Raw genomic sequence first — 25,629 nt, 5'->3', positions numbered from 1 at the left:
TGGGGTTCCGATCCGGGGACTTCTTCCGTGGCTGGTTTCTTATTGAATTCAATAATTTAGTGGCCGGCACCGAACATTTAAATTGCTGCTGGCTGCTTACTGTGGGGGCACTCCCCAAAAGTGCAATTTGATTATGCAATGTTGTTGCCCGAAACGTATATGCAGCCAAATGCATGCGAAGAATGAAGATGGAGATGGGGAATGGGAATGGGAACGGGAACGGACTTGGTGATGGGACGGACGCAGGACGTGCCAGATGAAAATCACATTAGATGCCTGCCGTATAATGGCCGAAAATCCGTCTCAATGGCACTTGCCAGCATACAGAAGTCGTTGGCAGACCAGACCCGCTTTTGGACGCTGGAGATAGAGAGATAGAAAGATGCTGAGAATAGGAATTGGAATAGGAATTGGGAAGATCTTCCCCAGAGCAGGCCAAAGGCAAAGTAACTTTGATAACAATAGCCCTTTGGCCCAGAACCGGGTCTAGAGCAAGGAAAAGCTTGTTAGAGATTCGTTAAAAATGCACACACTCTCAGATGGATGCCCGGATGGTGGATGGATGGAATGGGACGATGCTTTGGGGCAGCTGGGGGCAGCCACTGTGTGATTGTGGGAAACTTTTTGCTTGTGCAAACAATAAAACACAAATTCGCTTAGCCAACATCTCGTTTTGCTTCCACACAAAAACCATCTTATGCCTGTTCTCAGTTCTCGTTCTCGAGACCAATGTACTATAAAGAAATTTAGCCAAAAAGTTTTCTGCTTTTCTGCTTCTATCCCACTTATGTTGCAGGGCCTTGAAGACGAGATCCACACAGTGGTTATACAAGCGTTGAATGCATTCGATAAGATATTTCCGCATGTGGTGTCCAAATATTTGACAGCGCCGCCATGTCATTATCATGCTCATCAGCAGCAGGAGCAGTCCCAGGCAGAGTTCGAGCTGGAGCTGGAGCAGGAACAGGAGCTGCAGCGACATTCAAGTGGACAACAAAAGCGTCCGGGCCAGGCGCAAACATTTGGCCAACAAACTTTTGCAAAGGGCCAGGATAATGCCTTAAGCAGTCAGCCACAGCAACAAAGGATCCCTAACGATGGCAATGTCGATGTCCATCCCGTTGCTGTTGCTGTTGCTGGGACATGTGCCAACTCCAAGTCTTCGACCACTGATAATGATGAGCTACTGGCTGCTCTTTTGAATGATTTCCAATTGCAATCGACTGGGTTGCAGCAGCAGCAAGAGCAACAGGAGGGGTTGCAAAAGAATAATGGCAACTTCAACAGCCAGTTGGGTAATGAGCCCGGTCATGGACTGGGACCCTTCTGCGTGTTTGCCATCTCACCCAAATTGCTCTTGAACAAACTCCGACTCTGCCATCACAATAAATATTGGTTGGTCCAGAATAAATACGCCGAAGTTATTTCGAATTTAAATTACGTGCTGCTGCGCTCTTACTACGCAAATGTCCGATGCGGTTTCGACAGCAGCAGCAACAGCATCCACCCAGAGGACCAGAAGGAGGGGCAGTACTCGTACCAGAAGGATGCGACTGCCTGTGACTGGAGCAAGGACGCGCACGACGAGGACATTGTCTGCACTTATGAGGTAAGCAGCTAAATCGTCTTATTACAGCCAGGCACGCCGGCTTGTTTATTGTGCAGATTATTCGTCGAGTACTCGTCCTCGCACTCCTTCTCATCCTCATCCCCTACTCGTATGTTTTCTCATTCTCCTGGCCTGAAAAGCAATTCAAGAGCTGGCCAACAGGCGAAGACTACTCCTCTGACAACTCTTATTGAACATTTGTGCACTCAAGTGTGTGGCCGAGCCCTTTGTGCATTCTGGCAGCGAGTGTGTAGCGCATCGTACTGCCGCTGGCTGACTGACAGTTTGAGGGGGTTGTTTGCGGCCCTTACACATGCATTTGTTTATTTATTATTTTGACAAAGCCAAGCAATTTGCTAAATGGCTCAAAAAGAGGGACCCGATGCACTGAGAGTCGTCAAACAATTGAGGAAAAGTACGATTGACGAGATATCAAATTGAATGCCAAAAATTCTCTTAAATTCAAACAAAACTTTTCTACCCGTTGAAATATCCACCGAAACAGACAGTTCTGTCTAATTAATCATTATTCGAATATGTACACTCATTAATGCACCGCAATAAATGACAAAAAATGTGTGGATAGCCAACAAAACTGTTCAGGTATCAGCCCAGAATCCCATCAATGGAGTGTCATTTAAAGTTTAGAGCTGAGCCCGAGGCAAAGGTATTTGCAACTACGAGTATGATTCACTTTTTCCGCACTTTCTTGTGGGTTGTTCAACCGCACTCATACCAGCGCCAACAGCTACACCAACAAACCGTTCCTAGTCTCTAATGATGTCGAACCAAGAAGTGGGTGAACCGCATCTGCAGAAGCGAACCAAAAACTGCCAAACTGCATAATGAAAACTTGGCTCACTTTTTGATTTACAACGTGCAGTCGACTAACTCAAAAACACTTTTGCGATCCTTGCAGGCGCTATTTCTGTCTGAACTTTTCCATCTGCTTGGGGACGATGATGCCCGGGTGCGGGAACATGCCGCCTGCTGTCTTTGCCGCTTTATAATGCAAACAGCGCGCCAGGAGCAGCAGCCACCTACAACACCACCTACAACGAAGGATGTTACAGAGAAGGACAGCATGGGCATCGCTGCCACAGCCGACGAAATCGATGGCAACGTCAACGCCGAAACTCAACAAACTAATTTCAATTTGCTTTGGGATTTTTTCGACTATCGCATATTTGGCAGCATGTCCGTGACGTTGCGTAATTTATTCCGGGCTAGTTCGACGATTGTGCCACCGCTGGCGGATCTCGATGCACTCGCATTGGTGGGCGGCCACAGCCTCTCCAGTGCCGCAGCCGTGTGCTCAGAAGTTGTGGGCACATCCATGCTGTGCCCATCGTCAGGAATGGCATCCGCCTCCGCATCGGCATCGGCAACGGCATCTGGAGCGGCCGCCTCCGCGGCGACGGCCTACTTTGATGGCACGGCCGAGGGGCATGTTTTTGCCCTACCGATGCCACGTCAAATTGCGCAGGAGGAAAAAGTTTTGGCCAAAGTTTTGTATCGCATGACAAATAAATTGATGACGCTGAATGATAAAAATTTGCAGGTAAATATTTGTGTGCTACCAATCGAATGGAATCGGAGTGAGAGTCGAAGCAGTCCAATGCCACCCCACAACCACAATATCTCTTTAAACTTTAAACTTATGCCGTTCCCTTTCTCTCTACACAGTTCGGCATAATTTACGCGCTGCGGCTGCTGTTGAGGCACTTCAATTTTGTGGATTACCAAGGGGCCTGGCTGGAATTCAATTTCATTGAGATTTGCATTAGTTACGCCTACTACAACAATGCAACGGCTGCGGACTTGAGTTGCCAGAACGACTTGATTGATGTGATGGGTAAATTGGTGGCAGGTGAGTGCAGCTCTCTTGTAATCACCGATACATAAGGGTTGTGTGGGGGCAAGGCAAGGACTGACTACAGTAAACTGCTCCAGAAGATATTGTACTTCCTTGCGTCCACTCTCCCCCACGCATGTGAATACATGTGAATAGTCAGACAGACATGTATGTGGATACATTTGCGTATGAATTGCTGACTGGCATGCCTGATGATTGCTTTCGCATGCCTCACTGCACCCTCGATATTTCCGATATTTATTCGAATTGTTCGACTGGGCGGGCGGGCGTGCGTTCGTACGAGCGGTCCGTTCCGTACCACTGTGCAGCACTTTGCGGCGGCGCCGGCTCGTTTGGCTAATTTAATTTTACTGAAATTACAAGAATGTAATTTTTAGTTTTGCGACTGCATATTTAATTGCATTATGCAATAATATATGCTGTGGAAACGTTTGCATAAATCATTTTAATTAATTGTTTGTCATTAAATAGATTTGCATAAATATTTTCATGTTGTGGTGTAAGTAACTGCCACGCGTATAGTCTACATGTACATATGTAGGATACATTTACATATAATTTTTTCCATCTATATTATTTTTAAATTTAATCAAGGAGAACGTAAAATTAGCATAAATGTTTTTAAATTTCCGTTCTGCTAAAAGTTTTTATTGCAATCTGTTAAAAATACTTGATACATCGTTAAAAAATTAGCCACATGAAAATAGATTCACATTTGTGATGGTTTCTTTTTTACATTGCTCGAATGTTGAATGCACTTTATCACGATATAGTTTGTAGAGCAAACACTAGATAAAACATTGAAAAATTCGATGGTAATTCTTTGCAACAAACACGAAAACTGAATGACGTTTACAGAGCCGTGTCAGAAAAAAATATATGTCCCAAATACCATAAATTACATTTTTAGGTGCAAAATCGGAAGAGAATTAATCACTAGAAAAAAGAAAATAGTATTAACTTCTACCAAGCAATAATTACTTATGAAGTTTGTGGCTTTTTCGACTTTTAGCATGAGCTAAATTACCATTTTTAGATAATTTTCCACCACATGTTAATTGAACTTTACGACATATCAAAATCATTTACTATTAATACACTATTTCAGGGTAAAACAAAATGTTACATTTAATTCAATTTTGCAATCAAAAACAATAGCTCAAAAACAATTTGCACTGCATTCAGAGCATACCCATAATGCAGAGCCACTTTTTAATTAAATAATTTTCAACAGCCTCATTAACAAAGTGCGCCCGGCAAAAGCAAATGCCGACAACTGTAACAACATCCACAGCAATAATGCAGATAGCGCGCTAATAAACATTTCAATTCAATTTACAAAAATTGCGTATGCGTATAGCAACAAAAAATATACAACAAACACAAAACCAAACTTCAACTCGATTTCATTAGTGGCATTTCACACAGAACCCACCCACCCACATCACACCCAAACACCTGACCAGGCGTGGCATTACATGCATTAGAATGCTTTATTTTCGCATTGGTCGGAATGGGGAACAATGTCTGCCGCTTTATTATTTATTATGCCAGCTGCGTATTTGCTATGCACTAATGTAATCCTCCATAATCAAAAAGTAATTAAATTATTAATAAACCATTAAATGTTAAACAATTTTTGTGTCAGTGGCGCCGCGGCGTCTGAATGGAATCATTCCCCCATTCCCTGCCTCGCAATAAATTGCATTTTGTTGCTTGCATGCCCTGCACATCGAACAATTTCATATTTAAGCCATGATGTGAGTTATGAGTCCTGCTCTGTGGGTACGCATTGATTTGAAAACTAAATCGCCAAAATGTTTTCGCGACATTGTCGCGTTTGTTGTGGCGTTTTGTGATAAGTTTTGACGGTTGCAAAAATGCTTGTAAACAGTTTTTAATTTCACAGAAACAATGCAGCAACAATTGGCCGTCCACTCTTCGGGCCAGGCTTAAAGCCATCGAGAAAAACCTGCACACCTGCACACAGCCATGCGGATTGTAAGCCATAATGCATTACGCATTATCTCCGACTTAATTCCATTGTATTCAATGAGCTTTGGGCAAGCTTTTTCTTTGTGGTTTTTAATTTAAAACACAAGCATTCGTGCTCTACTTATCTGGTCGGGTGTGCCCTTTTAATTGGCTAAATTATGGCCTCAGGGGTTGATTAAAGTAACAAAAATATTATTACACAGGAAAGTCATAACAAACAAAGATATTTTGTACTCTTGTGAATGCGAGTAGAAGTGTGTAACATCCAGAAAAAATGTATTCTTGTTATTGATTAGTAAGGTCATTCATTGAAGGAATATAATATTATTTTTTTTTTTAGTAGAACGTGGATTAAAACTGTCAAAGCTCATCACTACCGGGTATCTTATTGTCTAGGCGTTCGATTATAAAATGCTCTCTGGTAGTGATTAATTATGAATGTTGGATAGTGAAAGAGAGAGTGAGAGACTTGCACTGCTGTTATTATTCCGATCATTGATCATTTTGGGGTTAACGCATTTATCCGCTTATATCCATACCAATCATACATTGGATTCCCATTTCGTGTTTGGGTCGAATCGGGCATTTTCCCCCGGCGCCAAGCGGAAAGACAAAAAAACCAGAGAATCGTGCGATAAATAAGTATAAATCGCCAACGGAAGAATGGCGTCGTCTCATTGCAAATGTGTGTGTGCGATTTTCAATTAATTAGTAAATGTAATGCAAACGGCTATGCCCGATCCCGCAGCGATGCGCTCCAGGCACACCCGGCGGGGTTGAGAGGTTGAGGGGCCCTTTAAATGGCTCCCTCAACACTTAATTTTTATAAATATTTATGCGCATACAGTTTAATTTATTTGTAAATAATCATTTTTTGCCCCGGCACTTCCTTTGAACAATGCAAAAATACAAAAATGTGTATGGCATTGTTGACACATAAATTGAAATGTTGCGTGTCTCACGGATACACTCAACGAAACACGGATACAGATACAGATGCAGATACAGATACAAACAGAGGACAGACGCAGACACATACATTAATTAATGCATATAAATCATGGCACACTTTGAAGCGTTTTCCGCTCGTTACCTATGCGATTTTTGCTTTAATTTCACATTATTTGCCCACCTCCTGGACATTGCCTTCCCGGCATTGCCATAGCAATCCCATGGAATTGCACACACACTTTTCAATTGCAAATCCATTAATGCGTTTTTAATTTTGTGAGCTGCAATTACGAGGCATTTGTAAAATTTTAAGTGCTCGTTTGCATTTTAACACAATTAGCCAGAACGGGATCGCTTAATTTGCCATTAATATGACTCGAATCTACATCCGTTCTTCCATTCTTTGCCTCTTTCGCACAGGTGCCATGTTGAGCTCAGGTGAGCTCAAGGCCTCCCATCTGGACTTTCTGCTGCGTCACAGCATCAAGATGCTGAACATCTACTATCATCTGGTCACCAATCAGCGCCCGCCCTCACAGCCACAGTCCACCGGAGGCTTAGGTGGCGGCGGGAGCTCCTCCAAGACGACCAAGAGCGAGCTCTTCTCCCTCAGCAGCAGTGGTGGCGGCGGCGGTGGAGGTAGCAGAGATCCAGCAGTGCTCCAGGCTCTGGGTTACTTTGGTGGCGATTACGTTTACATGAAACTTTACAACATTTTAAGAGGTGCTAATGACAGCTACAAGGTAAGTCAAACCACGGACCCTCACCCGCACGCGGACTCAACTCGAGCCACCGCCATTAAGTCGCTAGTGGCGCTGAAATGGCAAAAGTTGTACGGCACGTGCACGTGCACTGCACTGAGATTTGCCGGCTCCAACCAACTCGAGTAAGAGAGAGCAGCTCAGCCCCTCGGTTGCACGTACAGCGCAAGGCACCGTTTTATATGCAACACTTTGGCAGCACTGTGATGCAGCAATGGCAATGGCAATGAGTTGTAAAAATTCAGCCCGCGACGAAATGCAACTTGACTCTTGCCACTCCCAGACGTCAGCGACAGCTCAAACAGAAAGTTCTTTGAGTTTCCCCATCCCAAAACCGCCCCTAAATGTGACTTAATGCGCGGGCTGCATTAGTGGCAGACTTCTCCCTCGGGTGGGATATTAGATGGATGGAAACTAATCCAACTCTTTCATTTTGTGTGCATGCAGATAACCATAAATCACGAGGCTGGTAGCCTATTAATTTGTCTCCTCAAGACCTGTCTGAATGCACTGGGCCTGTGCCTTGAGGCGAGGCCGACAGCCGCCCCGCCAGAGATAAAATTAATCGAAGAAATACTCCACTATTTGACCAAGCTAATAAATTATGCGCCCGCCGAGTGCGTTGCCTGTCTGCGGCAACTGTTGAAATATTTATTTGCCCAAAATTATGGTAGCCAAGTGGGAGTGCAGCAGCCGGCCACCAATGGACACCACTCCACATTCATACGGCCCTACTTTGCGGCCAAGGGCAGGGGCCATGGCGCAGTCTCCACATTTTGGCCAACAATAAATTCAAAGCCAGCAGCAGGAGCAGCTGGAGGAGGAGCCGGAGCTGGAGCTGGAACAGGAGCTACAACTCAGCCACTAATTGATGCATCCCCACTCCAGGCACTGGGCATGCTGTTTGTGCAGGGCCTGCAGCCAACCACTCCGCCGTCGGGCGACTGCGTCCGGCTTATAAAGCTATTCGAGCCACTGGTCATCTACTGTCTGACGGTGAGTACCTACCAGCAGCAGGAGCCAGCGATGGCTAATTAATTTTAGTTGTTGCCAATTTGTTTGATTAAAAATGCACAGACACGAACACGAACCCTGCCACAGCTTTGGCTTTGCAGGAGGGCATCGCTGGGGCATCCCATAATCTGCATGTGTGTGTGTGTGTGTCTCTGTGCCGGGGTCGGAGTGCATCCATTGATATTTTATTAATGGAAAACATTTGCAGAGCACTAGCATACATGTTCCCCCTCTCTCTCCTGCAGCTCTTCATGAAATCCAATGCACTGATCCAGGCACCCATTTTGGGTTTGCTATCACAGCTGCTGGAACTGAATGTTACCTACAGCATACTGGACTCGAAGAACGTGATATTCGAGCAGATACTCAGCAATCTGGATATGATTGAAAGCGGAATAGATAGGTGAGTGGAGTAATCACTGTTTGTCTTTTAATTATATTTAAAGCATTATTCCGCTGCAGAAATGCCTTCATCATTGTACCCACCATGCTGAGATTCCTCGTGCAGCTGACCCACAAGAGTGATCGACCCCTGATCACGATCCCAAAAATCATCAGCATCACCAACAATTTGCTGGCCAACAGCGCTGTGCGCGATGTGGCCCTGCTGGCACTGAAGACCCTGAGCTACGAGCTCTTCTTTATTCACAGCCAACTGGAGGTGGCGTTGGACAGCGAGAGCAATAACTCAGTGCGAGTCGGGTGCCAGAGTCCGCTGACAGCGGCACCCACGCCGGAAACCCGAGAGGCCCTGCTGGCCCAGAGACGCGAGCTGGACACCCAGCGGGAGGTGGTTTTGGGCATGCTGGAGAAGTTCGTGGAGTCGCGACCTAGTCAACAGGTGCTGGCACTGCTGCTGCTCTACGAGCGCAGTCTGCAGCAGCTGGAGAGTGCCTCCTATCGCAGTGCCCAGGATGCGGATGCCGTTTATGGGCTGCTCTGTCGAGCTCTCTGTTCTCGGCACTGGCGTCTGCACTCGGCCGGGGATCTGCGGCTGCTGGAGAGTTGCTTCCGCAACAATGGCAACCATGTGTTGGCCGACAGCAAAGGATTCCTGCAGCTGCTGCAGCTCTTCATCGAACAGGTGAGGGATCGCGTAGCGTTCATTCAATATTCATGCAACTAAAACTTGACAAAGCACTCAGCCAATCCACAGATGCCCGTCAATGCATCAATTACTGCATGCATTAAGACTATGTCAGATATTCCTATCTCTGACTGTCTGTCTGTCTGTCTGGCCTTGGTCTTTATTCCACTCTCTGTCTGAATTCCTGCCTGACTCTCTCGCTCTCGGTCTGTGTGTGCCCTCGATTGAACTTATAAATATGCGTAATGCCTGCTTAAATATACATACAGGCTCACACTTTGAGGCGTCAGGCAATTTGTAATATTTATGAATGCAGACAGAAACTTAAAATCCAGTCCGACATGCAAATGAACAGAAAATTGTCGCTCAGCCGATGTCAGTCATCGATGTAGCAGCCCCAACGGTATGGCAAGTTGCCAGTCTGCCAATTTGTAATGACATGTGAGTGTCCCGAGACCCGAGTCTTGACAACTCCTGAAACAGGTGTTGTCTGGCATCCACTTAATAACATAATTGAAGTAATGCCACAAATTACAACCCTCGTAGTTTGTGCTCAAGGGCATCGGCATTGAACAAGCATTGACATCAAGTTTCTGTGTACGAGTAGATGCTTAGGTGACAAGCTTTCTACTTCCGTTTCCTTTTTGCATCACACTTATCATCCATGGCATTTCTCCTGCTCGCCTCTCTCGCAAACCATTCCATGAAACAAGTTTGTTTCCCAAAGACCACACCTGTTGGGGATGGGCAGAGTGTTACTCACTCTACTACTCATCACACGCCATACCATTCCTGGGCTACGAGCAGAGAGCTCATCAACGATTTGTCATTGCCTGTCCGCCCACGGCCTGCTCCGTACGCCCATCCGAGCGGGCAACTGGTCGCATTTACATACACACGAATGCACTTAGTTGCAGTTACGGGGCAATTTTTTATTTCGTTTTGGTTCGGCTGTACCCCGCTGCAGGTTGCCTCTTCCTGCTGCTGATCCATGTGGCGTTGTAGTTAATGTGGCACATGTCGTATACGTGACATTTTTAATACCTACGCTTCAACGCCGCACATTTTCAACTATTAATGCGCATTTAAGCTACACATGCATTAACTGTCGAGCTGCCAACCAGCCAGCCAGCCAGCCAGTCAGCCAACCAGCCAGCCAGTCAGCCTCCTGGTTGGGGCATGCCTCAGGGCAGTGCAGCAGCAAGCATCATCATCCTCACCCACACCCATCGGCCCAGTCAACCGTTATGCTACAGTTAAAACCAACTTAATTACACAGTCTCACTCGTACAGGCTCTCGTTCCGTGTATCTCGTATACCCACTCCCCCCTCATGTATCCATGCATCCATGCGCGTGGCTGTAGGCAGTCGATTGTGGATGTGCAGAGCAGGGAATCTCATTCGAGTGTCGTACATCCACCGCTCGTCTAACGGTAACGCTTTTACCTTGGCTTTGCCATTAGCTGCTGGTCAGAGAAGAAGTTCCACTCCAGTATGCCCCCATTCTGATCTTTCCCTGACACTCCCGCTGGCTATTCAACTTCATTTAACTTGTAAATTATGCGCAAAGCTTAAAAAACTTTAACTAATTATCGTTTATTTAATTTGGACGCACTTACTATACGTATAAACAAGAGCCAGAGTCGAGCCGGTCGCTGGCAGAAAAATTAAGAGAGAGTTTCATGCAGTCTTTGCTGCTCAGGTGGCATGAGTAATTGAGTTTTCCTCTTCTCATGATTTCCGAGTACTATATATAGAGTATGGGTATACATAGCTCCATATAGCAACATTTTAATTGAAATTGAAAAAAGCGCCACAACTTAAATAACATTCTGCGTGCAAACATTTACTATGGTAGGGGAGCAAAAATAAACCATTTAAAATGTGCCACAGCCTCCGAATGGGATGTGGTGCATGCACCCCGCTTCTAATTGCTGCCGGAAAATATGTTGATGTTGTCGCGTGGCAACTTTGTCACACAAATTTATGCAAAGTTTCACACTTTACTGCACTGGCGGTCAACAACAACGAAAGGAGTCATCAGCCTAGCCACAGAGGGGACTTACTATCTATCTCTCTCTCTGCTTAGGCGATTCTATATCTCTCTTTCACTGTCTCTCTTGCAGGACGTTGGCAACTTTGGTGATTTAGCCATGGCCATGGTTATGCTGGCAAATGTAATCCTTAAAACCGAGGAAATTTATTTAGTGAATCACATAAAACTTTATTTGAAAAATAATCCAACGGCCGAGCGTCGTCTGCAGGCAGCCGCCGTAGCTGCTGCCGCTTCAGCATCCGCATCCCCATCAGCAGCCATCCTACAGTGGCAGGACGAAGCCCCATCGACATCTTCGGCAGCTGCAGCTGCCAGAGCCGCCGCCGCTTCAGCTGCCTCCTCATCCCGTTCGGCCATAAGCGAAATTAACTATTTTGCCAAAGTTTTAAGCGAGAAACTGCTGGCCTGCCTGGATGTTCTGCTCGGGATTGGCAATAGCACCGCTCCTCCATCCTCCGGTATGACTGGGCACGCCTACTGCCAGTTGGTCGGGCGCTTCGTTAACGCCCTGCACAATGTTTGCTGCCGCTCACGGCACAAGGATGCACTTCAATCAGTTTTTCGTTTGGTTTTGGCCGAATCTGAATTTCTCTGCAAATACTACAACCTGCTGCTGATGAGTGCTGCCGGGTTGGGTGGCTCTGCATCGCTGGAGCCGGTGCTGTTGGCCTGCCTGAAACTCGCACTGGCCATGCGTCTGGAGGAGCCGCTGGTCCTGCTGGAGCAGGCCGCCCATCTCCCACTGAAATGGAACCTGCAGCGTGCCGTGCTGCGCGAAGTTTGTCGTGCAAATGTGGTAAGTAGGTGGGGGAGGCAGGGACGGGCCGGACCGGGATAGATGGCCGGTAAAGTGTGTTGCAAGTGGAAAGAGTTGTTCAACCCGGATGAGTGGGCTGGGTAGGGAGGGAACACACATTAGTTTAATTTGAATTTGGCAGACGACAGCGTTGTCTGTCCGTCCGTCCGTTTGTCTGCGTGTCCGCCTGTATGTCTGCCTCAATGGAAAGGCCCACTCGGAATAATTCCCCCACAACCCCGGGAGTTTTTCCGGCTGACAGTTGTCGCACTCGCAATTTTGCGGTTCACCGCGTCGGGTTTTTGGTCTCGAGGTCGGCTTCCTGTCCTGCCAATGACAGTTGGCCTTTAAACCGTTAGCTTACTTTAAGCCCGGTCCGGTCCGGTACGGTTTGGACCAGGTCTGGCCCGGGGCATTGCTGTGCATAATTTTAATTGATTGCCACTCGAACATGCGCCACTTGTTGGCGCCATTAGCCAATGGACCCACTCCCCGAGGAACATCAGCGTCCCAGTTGTCTCCGCCATAGCCAAATCAACCAATTGTCCACTAATTGCAGGCCCGCGATTGGAGTCCGCAACAAGTGCGCTGCCTGTTCGCTGGCAAGTATCTGAATTTCCTAATTGCTGACCACTTGGAATTCCTTTGCGAGCTGTGCCAAGTGCGTCGCGAGTGCGGCTCATTACTGCAGCTGCTTCTGCTCCGGAATGCGCACCGATTGAACCGGGTAAGTTCTCTGGCAGTTTTTCGCATCTGCATAATGAAGCCAACTCAATGGCATTGTGTGCGGTGGGGTGTCCTTTTTCCATTTCGATTCACTCAGCCATCCATTCGGATCGTTCTGCGTTTGCTGGCGCGCCTTTGTGAGACCGCCGTGGAGGAGCAGGACGCCTCTGGAGACGCGGGCGGCGATGCAGCTCCGACGCTGCAGGCCCTGCAACTGCTGAGTCGCCTCCACCAGATGCACGACGGAGAGCGCGCCCAGCAGTTGCCCATGGAGCGACTGGCCCGCCGCCTCACCGCCCAAAGTGGCCCGGCCGCCCGCCGAATCATCTATGAGCAGCTTCTGGATGGGGATCTGGCCGGGGGCGAGGACCAGGATGCAATGCGAACTCTGCTGTAAGTAATTCCCCCCATTATTCATCGTTCCTGTTTGCTCCTCCTGGGGAGCCATTTAAATGCTGTTCAATATACACTCCCACGCACAAAGGATGGGGGTCCTTTTGATCAGAGCTCTTGGCGGGAGAAGAGTGCTGGGAAGAGTACTCTGCGTTCGTTGAAAAGTAACTGCCATTATACCTGCGTGCTTTTATTTATGTTTCATTGCTTCTCATCGCAGTCTGAAGGACCTCGAGTGCCGCCAGGACAATGAGACGGCAACGGCGACGTCGTCGCGCATAATTGATGAGAGCTGGCTCTTTGCGCAGGTAAATGGGACAAGCTCTTGGCCATTATGGCACTGCCACAGCTAATTTGTTGTACTCTTTCCTCCTACTGCCTCCTGCAACGTCTCCTTTTGACAACATTTTCCGCCCTGAATGCGCACCCAATAGCTAATCAAATTTGCTACCCAGCATGAGGATGCTCCGCAGCAGCAGAAGCAACTGATGCTGCTGCTGCTGGAGATCCAATCGGAACCAAAGCTGAATCGCCTGCTGCGAAGTCTGGGCCCCGAGCAGGAGGCCCGTCTGCTGCGCCACTCCCTGGCCGGCTCCCTGTTCGCCATGCTGTCGGTGTTCCGGCAGAAGTGCATCCAACATGCCCCACACATCAACTACATGCAGCCACCGCCGCTGGCGCGTGTGTCCTGCACCCTGCTGATGGGGAGGGTAGCCAACACTAGGCCTACGTGCCCCGTGGCACCGCCCACTGCCGAGCAGCTGGATGTGGCACGGGCTGTGGCCACACTGATGGACTGCATACGCAGCATCGAGCACACGGCCCTCATCTACATCGATGCGAGGGTAATGGAGAGGTTTGTGGGCGAGCATCTGCTGCAGCAGGAGCAGGAGCAGGTTCCTCTGCTCCTCGAATACCTGAAGTGGCTGGCCAGGGCGGCCAAACAAATTTTGCGGAAGCCAACACGACAGGAGATGGAACAGGACGCCCTGGGCGTTCTGCTGTCCACCATGGATTCACTGCTACAGCATCCACGCGTCTGGAGGGACCTCAACGCCAGCACGGATTCTGCACTTCGTTGCGAACTGCTTGAGGTTCTCGTCCACGCTGCCCGTTGCATGCTGCAGGAGACCATTTTCTATCAGCGGCATCGTCTGACGGAGACCAAGGCCCCAGCACCGCAGGCCATCTTTCTGGCCAAATTGATTGAAACGCAAATTGATATTGAGTCCCTCGACAGCGGCAAGGTTTTGGCAGTGGGTTGCGAGGATGCACGCCTACAGTTTGCCGGCCATGAGCTGGCCCCGGTCCAAGTTCCACTGGTAAGTGACATTCTCTTTTGCTCATTTATCAGTCTGACCCGAAAACTCTCTCTCCTTGTATCTCTCTCTCTCTCTCTCTCTCTCTATCTCACTGCCTCAATGCTATTGCAGACGCTGCTGGCATCCATTGGCATCGCCCTGCTACGTACTCACCAGTTTTATGCCTACGCGGTGACTCCGCACGAGCTCATCCAGCATCCGGAGGAGTCACAGCAGAAGCAGCAACTTCAGAAGCAACAGGCCGATGGCAAGCTGCCCACCATTCCAGTGGACAGTCTGAGCGATGTGGATATTCTGCGTCAATTTGTCAAGCGGTGAGTGTGTACTGCCATCAGAATGAGCTCTAGCTTAAGTGGCTAAACTCGTAATCGTAGGGGAGGGAGTACTCATAGCCAGGCTTCACTGTAGCTTCCTAATTAAATCAGCTTGTGGGACTTGGCACACTCACCTTAAGCCATTCAAGTTATGATTTTGTCACCATCTCTCCTCCATTGTCTCTTGTCCATTGTCGACTGGTCAACTGTCTTGTCTGTCCGTCCGACCGTACACTCTCTTATCAACGGACTAGGAGGCTCTCTCTTGCATAGGAGATGGTGAATGGTGTTGGTGTTGGTGTTGTCGTTGTCGTTGTCATTGTATTTGACAGGAGCAGAAAGAGCAGGAGGAGCAGCAGCAACAACAAACTTGCTGACAATGCTCTGACAGGAATGACGAGCGCATGGCAGCTACTACATGAAGCGATGATGAGGACTACGACGACGACGACGACTACGGCTAAACCGCAACTGGAAACATCAACATCCTGTTGTTCTATTACAAACACAGAGGCACACACACATGTGCTTGTATGTGCTGCCCGTAAGACTTCATTGTCATCGTCATTGTCCTTGGCTGGGCTTTGCTTGTTTTGCCTCGTCCTTGTCGCCTAACAGCTTCCACACTGTCGTTGCTACCGCCACAGCGGCGATTGTTTCGATGGCAGTCGTCATCATTACGCTGTCAGCAGCGGAATCGTCATCAGCCAGGAATTGGGCGGAATAATTGTCCATGGGATAGATGGATGAATGTCGCTGGTCGGTTGACGGTGCTCGGTTGGTTGCTTGGTTGTTTGGTTGTCGGTGGAAGTCTGACCCCAGACTCTAGACTCCAAAGTTGACTCCCTTTAAAGTATGCATACTCCAAGCCAATCCATTTTTGGATGCCTGACAAAAGCACAAACATCAAAACCACATCAACATCAGGAGAGCAGCAGGAGCAGCAGGAACAGCGTTTGGCGACAATGACGACAACGACAAGGACGACATCGGTGCCGAGGATGATAACGACAAAATCCCCCAAAGGGCTGACAGAGCGGAACATCAACAACTCTATTAGATGGAACTCTGCGAGAAGCAGCGTAGACAGCATGCATTTTGGCCTCCACAGTGGGGCTAAAAGCTTGGCTAAAAGACAGGCACTAGGCACTAGGCACCAGGCACCACTCACCAGGCACCAGGCACCAGAAAGAGATGACATCACCATGGAGGATGAGCATGAGGACGAGGACGAGGCAGCGAGCGATATAAACAAATTATGAGCAGCAAAGTGAGATAAATGCATGTGTGTGCGTGTTGCAGATGGCTGCCAACAAAAGGCACGTTGGGGAAGAGGCAGGATGCGGATGCGGATCCGGATGCGTATGGTTGCCTTTGCTCCAGAAACATTGTTGCTAATTGCACTGAAACCGCCACACAGTCAGCCAGCCAGAAGCCAGCAGGGAGCAGCACCATGAGCACTCCAGGCGAAGGACTGGCCTGCATTAGACATGCCTGGCATATTGGATGAAGTTTCCAATCGTCCAACCGACCATCCGACCAACCAGTCAGCCATCAAGCCTGCAGCCGTTCAAAGTAATCGAAGATTAATTGACATTTTAGGCCTTCAACCATTTTATATCAGAGTATTTTAAATATTTCAAGAGCTCTGGCTAATTGAATTAAAATTTCAAGCATTTTCTGAAAACATTTTATGCAGAAATTTCCAATTAATTACATACACACTCATAGGCTTACTCAGACTCATACTTATACAGTTCATACACACACAGAGACACACACGTATTGGTAATTAAATTGACACTTCTGGCAACTGTTTCCCGTGATTTCTACCCCTTTTGCAGACTCTCCATCTTTGGCTTTACGACACGGCAACAATTCGAGGAGTACTTCATGACTTTTCTGCTCCTGATCAACAAGGTGTACGATGAGCACATGGTCGATCAGCAGGAGCAGTTCCAGATCAAGCAGGTCTGCCTGCAGGCCATCATGGAACTTTTAATGACGTACAAAACTTTTCCCATTGTGGGCCAGCCGGCCACTGGGCAGTTCCATCACACGACGCGATGGCAGCGCATCACTTGTGACAGCATTAGGTGAGTTCCCCATTGTATTTGTTGTTGTTGGTATTGTTTGCTGCCACATGCCACATGGAGGCGAGGCGGAAATTTATGAAAATTAAAATTCAGAACGCAGTGAGGAAAAGTTTTAAATGTGTAAATGGCAAAAAGTACAAATTAAATGCGAACGACAAAAGTTTCGAGTCTGTTGATCTCGCCTCTCCACTGTGACTGTGACTGTGCCTGTGTGTTCTGTTCCGATTTTTGGGTGTTCCTGTTGCTGTTGCTGGTCCTGTTTTGTGGCGCTTATTATTTCGTCCCAAATGAGTACAAAAAAATCCCTCAACTGCAACTTTAAATGCGCAACTAATTTGTTAACATGGAAGCGGCCCAAAACAATTTGGGTAACAAGTTTTCAGATGCTTTTACAATGTCTGCGCTTTTAATTAAAAGCGACAAAAAGTCTTTGTGCCGGGACGAGCATTACGGCTATGCTATATGGATATATGTGTCGTGTCGGGAACACATGAATTATGAAAATAATTTTAAAAGTTAACGAGTGCCAAAAACTCCCCTATTTTTATGTATAAAAATATCTATGTGTGTATCGTGGTCATCGGGATTCAATTGCCTTCAAGGGAGAAGCGGAAGCATCAGCAGCAGCAGCAACATCAACAGCAACGCAAAAACAGAAAAGTAAGCTAAAATATCAGAAATTTGTCCGGCAAACCCTCAGGAAATTTGTGACATATATATTTTTCCGTATAAGCCAACAGAAATTGCTTCTGTTTGTTGGTGTTCTGTTGCTGTTTTGTGTAACAGAACACTGTCGCCTGCTGTTGACTTTATAAATTAGTTTTTAATTACAAACAAATAGTTTTTGTTTGGGAGGGGCTTTGGTTTTTCCACTCTGTCAGCACACTACGTATCCGCCATTTAATCGATGGCATGCGGCAATAACTGCTCTGCCACACGCATCCTTTAATTTATTTTAATTCCTTTCACAGCCTGAAGAAACTGCACAAAGTGCAGCTCCTGGTGGACGCATGCAATGTCTTCTATCACGCCAATCTGGAGCGGCAGCTGGCCCGGGACAATGTGATTGGCACACGCAACTTTGCAGCCAATCAATACGATCTCAATTTCAGCTGGGCCCAGATGGAGGCCTATGTGGGCGGACTGCCACCCGCTGGTGGTGATTCGGATCCATTGGGGGTCACATCCATGGCGGACATTAAGCCCTCCTCCTCCTCCGCTGATACGGATGTGCCTGACATTGCAATGCGCAACTATCGCCATTTTACACAACTGTCGGGAATTGACTTTCGCAGCAGCACGCAGCTGGTCTTTGACGTACTGCAGCAGATGATCGAGGTGAGTCCTGCGTCCTGCGACCTACGTCATACAACCTACGTCCGAGTGGATGTCAGATAGAGTTGGGCGACTGTCACGTGCCCCGCATTGCCTGCAACTGCCACAGCGGCCGCATGCGTTCGATGTAGTATAATTTGATTATGCAAGACATTACAGCGGGATACCAGTGCTAGTGCCATTGCTGGTGCCAGTCCATTTGAGTGATCCTTTGGGGTCTGCGGTGGTCCGTGCTCGTTCCTCCGTGCTCCGTGATTTGTCTGTAATTTAATTTGTGCGAAATGTTCATGTCAATTTCTAACTTTTGCTTGTGCTTGCGGTGCATTCATTTCCTTTGACAGCTTAACCACATTCTGGTGCTGCCAAATTTGGTAAAGTTTTGCGAGATCTGCGAGAGTCGCGACCAAGTCAAATGGATCAAGGAGCGCGCCCTAAGACTGCAGGAGCAAGTGGCAATGGACGATACGATTTCGCATCAGGTGAGACCGCATCCGTACCTCGTTCAGTGCATTTCCATTGTTTCCGCCTCTAATGTTACCTTCACTGCAGCACATAATCTACTTATTGTGCCGCAGCCAGGCCCTCCTTATACCCAGCCTGGGTGAGCTGCAGACCCTGTGCGCCCTGATTGGCAACGTCTACCTGAAGAGCACGCACTGCTTCATACGCATCGCCACGCTGCAGGGCCTGATCTGCCTGCTGGAGTGCTGCAGCAAGACCAACACGGCCATGGGCAAGCTGAGCGAGGAGCTGGCATTGTTGCGAGCCCTAATTGTGGGCTACATCAATCGCCATGGCATCATTGATGAGAGGTGAGTTTTTGGGGTTCCGGGATCTGGTATCTATTGTTTTGGTCCGTTCGCCTTATTAAGAGTCCCCTCCGGAGCTGGCTGCTGAAGCAGAATGCCGCCTCATCTCGTACCGACTCAAAAGTGAGCCCTGATGCCGCCACAACTCATCAGCTTGACTTTAAGTGAGACCCTATCCTAGCCCACATTCTGGTGTTTCCTCCATGTCTATATCTGCTCCACAGATCCACTCACTAATGGCAAAAGTTCTCATCTCGCATTAGTTACCTCTGCTCATCGGCATCTGGGTTTTTGTGGTCTTTGCTGTCTGCTACTTCCACCTCTTCTACCTCCTACCTAGCCTGGCTGCCTGTTTAGGGTGTTATCAAAAAGTTTTCAAGGACTGCGCCGGAAGCTGGCAGCCTCACTTCACTGCCATCTCTCTCGCCTGTAAAGGATACGCCAGAAGTGGAAGTTGCAATAACTCGACAACGTGCGGAACATCGATGAACCATGGCCATTGAAACTTTGGTGCGGCAGCTCCTCCGACTCCTCCTTCAGCTCGTCCCTCTGATGCAACTGCAAAGTCAAGCGCAGCTTCTGATCAATGGCACTGTAGTGCTGTTCTTCTTGTTGTAGTTTATGTTCGCCGACGAATTCTAATTATTGGCTCAGCAGCTGCCTTCTGCCTCCTGCCACATGCCGCCGCTTTCGCTTCGCGGCTTCTGATGGAATTTCCTACATACTGCACTTCAGTTGCTTTGTTTCCAATCCATTACGTTGTTGTTTTAGTGCGGCGGCAGAAACTTTAGCATGCAACTTGCACATCCTGCAGACTATCCTTGAAAGAAACAAACTCAAATTCCAAATCATAAAACTTAAATTGCGCATACGCACATGCAGCGCAGCGCAGCGTATGCCAAACCAATATGGCCAAAAACCTCAACGAAACGAAAATTGTTGCCCCCGGCAGTGGCATCAATGCATTGCCTGCCCGTGAAACCGGAGCCGCATGAACAAAGAAGCGACGTCAGTGGCAGCGACCACGGCAACTAATCAGCGGGGTCGTTTCGTTTCGTTTTGTTCCGCTCCCGATCCCGGGCCCTGCCTGGTCTAATTATTTTGTAATTTTCAGCACGATGGCCAAGAAGAAACGGGTCGGGGCCTAAAGCATTCCTGGCCATTGAGTAAAGCTCAATAGCCGTAGTCGATGCCGATGCCGGAGAGCCAGCGAGCAGCAGCAGCGGATGCAATTCTGCGGTAGTCAGACTTGTAATTAATTTAGATGAAAACATGCCATCGGCCAAAGGGCACAGAGATCCAACGCCCAGTAGGACTCTGTATTGATTGCTGTCCGAACTGGGGACGGCCATCGGTGGCGATATCATTTTGCAATTGCCCAAAGGACTAAACGGTTTCCTGTCTCCCATTTCAGTCCCCTACAGCTCAGCGATGAGCACACGAAGCTGGTCTGGACGCTAAATTACAGTCTGATCGAGTGGACATCGAAATTCGTGCCGCAATGCCATCTGTTGTCAAATACAATCATTGCAGCCAATAATTTCCTGAAGACGACCAATAACGAGGAGCTGTATTTGTGTGTTCTGCATGTGAGTTCCCTGTAGACATAAGATTGTAGATAGTAGAGCTGAGTAAAATGACTTAGCATGCCACTTAAACGGTTGTCAGTCTTGTCTAGCCGGCGTCAGGCCACTTACTAACAGTCAGCCAGGCAGCCATGCAACAAATCTCACTGCCATAGACTGAGCTAAACGCTCGAGCTCGACCATTTCCCCCGGCGACGCCGACGACGACCATCCACCATCCACCATCCGCCATCCATGACTTGTTCAACTAAGCCGGGGCAGGGCGCAACCCACGTTGCGCTTAATTGGTTTTTTGATTGACAATTTTCAAAAGGCACGGCAACCAAAGCGGGCCAAGCTGTCAGGCCACCACCAGAACCAGCAACAGCAGCAACAGGAACATAGTGAAAAACCAAACCAAACTGAACTGAACCCACCAAAAACCAACGCTGTCATAACTGACAGAGCCGAGCAGGAGCTCAAAGCAGTGGGCCGCACAGCGAATGGCAGAAGCAAAAGCCAAATGTTTATTGGCCAGACCGGAACTCACACATGTGTGTAGAGTGGGAGGAGGGCTTTCGGTCAGTTCAAGCGTTCTCCAAATTGAGCGTAATGAAAAAGCGTAGAAAATGTTGTTTTAAACGGTGTGTAGTCCATTCCACTCCGATCCGAGCCGCAAAAATATAGAGCGAGAATGGAGAATGCATATATGTATAAATTCCTCAGTAATTTGCTACCATTTAATATAGAGCTGGGATTTTAATTGCAGTTTACGAGTGGGTTGTGGATGCTGGGGGGTGGCCGAGTGCCGACTATCCTACTGAACGACAAGTAATTAAAAACTGTTTTTTGCACTGCATACTTCCGGACGATGTTCGGGATGAAAATTAAATTCGACTTTTTAAGCAATTTATGAAATTTGCACGCAATTCAATTGTCCCATTTGCTGTTGCTTTTCGTGTAGCTTTTGCTGTTGGTGGTGTCCTTGTTGCTGCCGATGGCTTTTGCTTTGATGGCCACGACGAGAGTGGCCAAAAAGAGCGGCGAGATGGCGAGAAAGCGCAATGGCGCGCACCGACAACAGAGGCAATAACAATAACAATTTGCCACTCAATTAGCGTGTCCATTACTGAAAAACCCACTTAAGTATGCAATGATAAAAATTCAAAAGCGAATCGAGCAGAGCAGAGCCACAGCCGCATTGCTTTTTCTATGAGATGTCCTGCCGTGCCCTGCCCTGCCCCACCCATAGCTTTATGCGCGTGTAGAACACCCACACACATACACAAAAATAAATGTGCTCATTGTATTTATTTATCTCTTTGTCGTATTGCCATGCCTTGTCCGTCCCACGCTAGGGCCTGGAGCGCATGGTGGTCAATAGTGGAATGCCGTCGACTCCTGCTGCAACTCTGCCTACGCCGAGCGAGGCAATCGGCAGAGGAGGAGGAAAAGCAGGAGCCAGTGCTGGAGGAGGAGGTGCACCAATTGGAGCCGGAGCAGGAGCAGCAATTGAGGCTGGAGTCGGAGTCGTGGTCACACCGCAGATGCGACATAAAATTGAAAAACTTGCACTCGAATTGCTGAAAATGGAAAATGAAAAATTTTCGATTCCGGCATTGAAATTGCTTTTGTCCTGCATGTATATGGGTAAGTCTCGACACCAAACACAAAAACAAAAACAACAATATAAAGAAAATAACAACAAAAATAATACCAAGATCAAATATGTGGGGAGGAAACTTTCGGTAGAAAACGAATACCGAACTCAGGAGGGGAGCAAAAATATTTTGTAATTTCATTTAATGGCATTTCGGCCGCGAAAGGGTTCGTTGTCATAAGGAACACTTCTGCCAAAAGAGTTTTGGGGGTAGAACAATTGTCTCCGCATGTAAATTTAGGGGTGGAGGGTTGCATATATACGGAACGAAAATAACAAATTTTCATTTACTTATTTCAGCAGCGACTGAGTTGATAGGAAACCCAAACTTAAAGAGAATCACGCACGTAGAGAGAAGAGTTGGTGAAGTGTTTAGAGTACCCTTCACTTGGCAGTTGTCTTTGTTTCGGGGATTTTAAAAATATTCCCAGTCCCTGGAGCACTTTGTGTGTGTATGTGCCAGTGTGTGCCTGTTTGCGAGCCAACAGTTTGGCGCTGATCATTATGGCCCACTGAATGCGAAGCGAGTGCGATGTGTGTGCGTCCTTGCCGGACGAGGCACGGGGTAATTGCCGTTGCCCACTAAATGCCACAACCCACTGTTGCCCTGTTGCACTACTGCTGGCTGGCTGTACATGCGAGTACGAGTATCTCTGCTGGTGCCGACCGACCAGCAATTATCCCTGTTGCTGTTATTAGCGCAATTCCAGGACAATTATTATCGTTTCAACTGTCGCACACAGGCGTTCAGGCGTCCAGGCGCACACACGCCTGCCAGCTCCCGTCATGCGGTCTGATATCGCTCGTTTCTTAATGCCAAAATGTTACTTTAGCCAATTTTGGGGTCAAAAGTTTCGTTTTTGTGCACAAAATAGAGGGGAGCACATTTTTGGTTACATTTTTACGGCACAAATCTGGAGGATTTTATTTTGAAGCCTTTAAAATGAAGTCACAAAATTGTCAGAAGAAACTAAAGTAAAGCGATAGCTTAATAGTCGCAGTCGTATCAAGTATGCAATTCACACGAAAAGACTTTAAAGATTTCAAAAAATCAATCAGATTGCAAAGAGTTTTGTAAGTTTCAAATTCAGTTTGTTTTTTTGATTGTTTAGTTCATTAGCAGTGAGAGTTTGCTGCAAAAAGATGCATATGGAAATCGGTTCGATGTTGATGTTCGATGTGGCTCAACTGAAAGCCGCTTAGAATCGTTTCATTAAACTGTCCAGGCCAATCGACCCTTATCATAGCTCTCCTACTCCCTACTCCATCTCGCTGTAGGTTCTGTCTGTGAAAAAAATCAAACGTTGAACGATTTTAAAGCCAGAAAAAAAGGGATGTCTGATTTGCTTTTGTTGTTCCTCACTTTCGACCATGGATCGTAGCAGAAGGAGTACTAGCACAGGCCCTAACTGATGGGCATTCAACGTCCTATGCGTGGCAACTTAGCACAGCTTAGGGTGCGGAGGAGAGTGGACAGTGGCTACGCCACGGTTGCCTGCCAGAAATTATGCAAGCCGTTCGCACAAATATGTCGAAGGATGCCCGCGGCTGGATGCAAGCACGTTGTGTATTTGCCATGCACTTTGTCAGTCCGCAGGATTGCCAACTCCCTAGTCCCTTTCGCCGTGGCCACACCACGCAAATCCTTTGAGAAATGTCAATGTTTGTGTAGTAGACCATTCGCGATTCCTGCTTCGCTCCCTAAATGGCAGCACTGCCTCGATTTCTAGGCCTTGCCAACACACAAATTTCAAATATGGCAACGGCGAGGGTTCGAGAACGAGAACGAGCCCAGCACCGAACGAACCAACGAACGAATGCATCCTACCGGAAGTTGGCCATTGCGGGACGGGGGAGCACACTCTTTTTTCGCTCTTTTTCCGCCTGCCAGCTTGTGTTTTTTTTAAAGCGTTTTGTGCTTCACGCGAAAATAAACAAAAGACCGCGTCGCAGAAGACAATACAGGTCGCACTGCAAAAGGGACAGAAGGAAAAGCTGTAAAAATGGAAAAATGGCGGGAAAGCAAAACAGGGAAAGTCGAAGAAAAAACCCGCATATACATACATATACATACATATTTTTGCCCCCAAAGTTGCAAAACGCAATAATAAATATTTGCGGCAATATTGGTCACTCGGTTGGGGGGTAACATTTTCGAAAGGCGAGAGGACACCGCTTCCTGGTTTTACGGACTAGAACAGACCATTTCTTATGACCCTTACCCATTTTTGGATGGGTTGTACTATCGATAGCAAAACAAAATTCCGTCTCGCTTAAAGCAATTTATCGAAACAATTAGCTTTTTAACCAAAAGAACATGATGAACCTACATATGCTGAAATATCCAGAAATCTGTCATCTCTGGAGAAGACCCTTCTGTTTAGAGTATCACCAAGCTGTTTTATAATGCACGCATTATTTATGTCATAACTTGCGGATGTATTACCAAATTACTGAGCATCAAATAGTCGTTTCCTCATTGAATGTATTGTTTTTTTTTTTGTTATTGTTTCACTCTACTCATTTTTGTTGTACCCTATTGTATGTTTTTTGTGTGCTGCCGCTGCCCGCGCTTGCTTAAACGAATTTTAGAGTTTGTTAGGTTTTTCCGTATTTTTTTCATGCATTGCCAGCGGCATTTGTGGCGCGCATAATTGTGGCCAGGCGCCGGACGATACCGTGCCGTGGCGCTCCTCGTGGGCTCAGCCACTTGGCCATACTTCATCCTTATTCAAAGCCTGCAACAACAATGCCAAAATTGGCAACAGCCAGCCAAACAAGCTGCCCGCAGGCCAACAGCCACGGACCAACAATGTTAAGCTGCAAAACAAAGGCCAAAAGTTGCTGCGGCCAAAATGGGGTATGAAAAAGGGGGGGGGGGGCGTGGTGGTAAGGTGGGTTTTAGGTGAGGGAAGGTGCTCTGCGCAGCGCTGCGGTAGTTCGGGGGCGTTGCTCCCATTGTAAATAATTCGATGCCGCTAAACCACACTAAGCAGCAGCAACCATTGCTCCATCACACACGAATCCGAGCATACAACTCAACCTTCCAGCTGAAGCTTGGCATCATTTTTCACCGGGCTGAAAGGTACGCAGCACATTCATTTGGGTGACCTTCTACCGACGTACGGGGTTTAATCGAACAACTCTAATCTATGGCTGTGGCTGTGGTTGGATTTGGCCTTGGTTCCCGCTCAATGCTCCCCTGAACAGAACACTCTGTTCAGTTTTCAATTTGATGGCCATGAAACAAAGTTTGGTGCAATC

The 25,629-nt window shown here is 47.6% G+C and overlaps 1 protein-coding gene across 3 annotated transcripts in view; it reads left to right on the top strand.

The window, feature by feature from the left end:
• Positions 1 to 25,629, top strand: part of LOC117583609 — a 47,247-nt gene that overhangs the window by 11,902 nt on the left and 9,716 nt on the right. For 2 of the 3 annotated variants that reach the window (XM_034272046.1, XM_034272045.1), the window contains exons 9-27: positions 797 to 1,609; positions 2,529 to 3,170; positions 3,296 to 3,479; positions 6,852 to 7,174; positions 7,640 to 8,188; positions 8,452 to 8,609; positions 8,669 to 9,290; positions 11,420 to 12,145; positions 12,705 to 12,872; positions 12,969 to 13,264; positions 13,485 to 13,572; positions 13,699 to 14,586; positions 14,698 to 14,900; positions 16,745 to 16,996; positions 17,968 to 18,334; positions 18,673 to 18,810; positions 18,881 to 19,143; positions 20,555 to 20,729; positions 22,064 to 22,355. In XM_034272046.1, the coding sequence (XP_034127937.1) occupies positions 797 to 1,609; positions 2,529 to 3,170; positions 3,296 to 3,479; positions 6,852 to 7,174; positions 7,640 to 8,188; positions 8,452 to 8,609; positions 8,669 to 9,290; positions 11,420 to 12,145; positions 12,705 to 12,872; positions 12,969 to 13,264; positions 13,485 to 13,572; positions 13,699 to 14,586; positions 14,698 to 14,900; positions 16,745 to 16,996; positions 17,968 to 18,334; positions 18,673 to 18,810; positions 18,881 to 19,143; positions 20,555 to 20,729; positions 22,064 to 22,355 (7,147 nt within the window). The remainder of the gene's footprint in view (positions 1 to 796; positions 1,610 to 2,528; positions 3,171 to 3,295; positions 3,480 to 6,851; positions 7,175 to 7,639; positions 8,189 to 8,451; positions 8,610 to 8,668; positions 9,291 to 11,419; positions 12,146 to 12,704; positions 12,873 to 12,968; positions 13,265 to 13,484; positions 13,573 to 13,698; positions 14,587 to 14,697; positions 14,901 to 16,744; positions 16,997 to 17,967; positions 18,335 to 18,672; positions 18,811 to 18,880; positions 19,144 to 20,554; positions 20,730 to 22,063; positions 22,356 to 25,629) is intronic. The other variant, XM_034272047.1, reaches the window with a different exon arrangement.

This window comes from Drosophila guanche, unplaced genomic scaffold (genome assembly GCF_900245975.1).
Source record: "Drosophila guanche unplaced genomic scaffold, DGUA_6, whole genome shotgun sequence".
NCBI lineage: Eukaryota > Metazoa > Arthropoda > Insecta > Diptera > Drosophilidae > Drosophila > Drosophila guanche.
The sequence above is the reverse complement of the archived record's forward strand: the minus strand, read 5'-3'. Positions and strand labels throughout refer to the sequence as shown.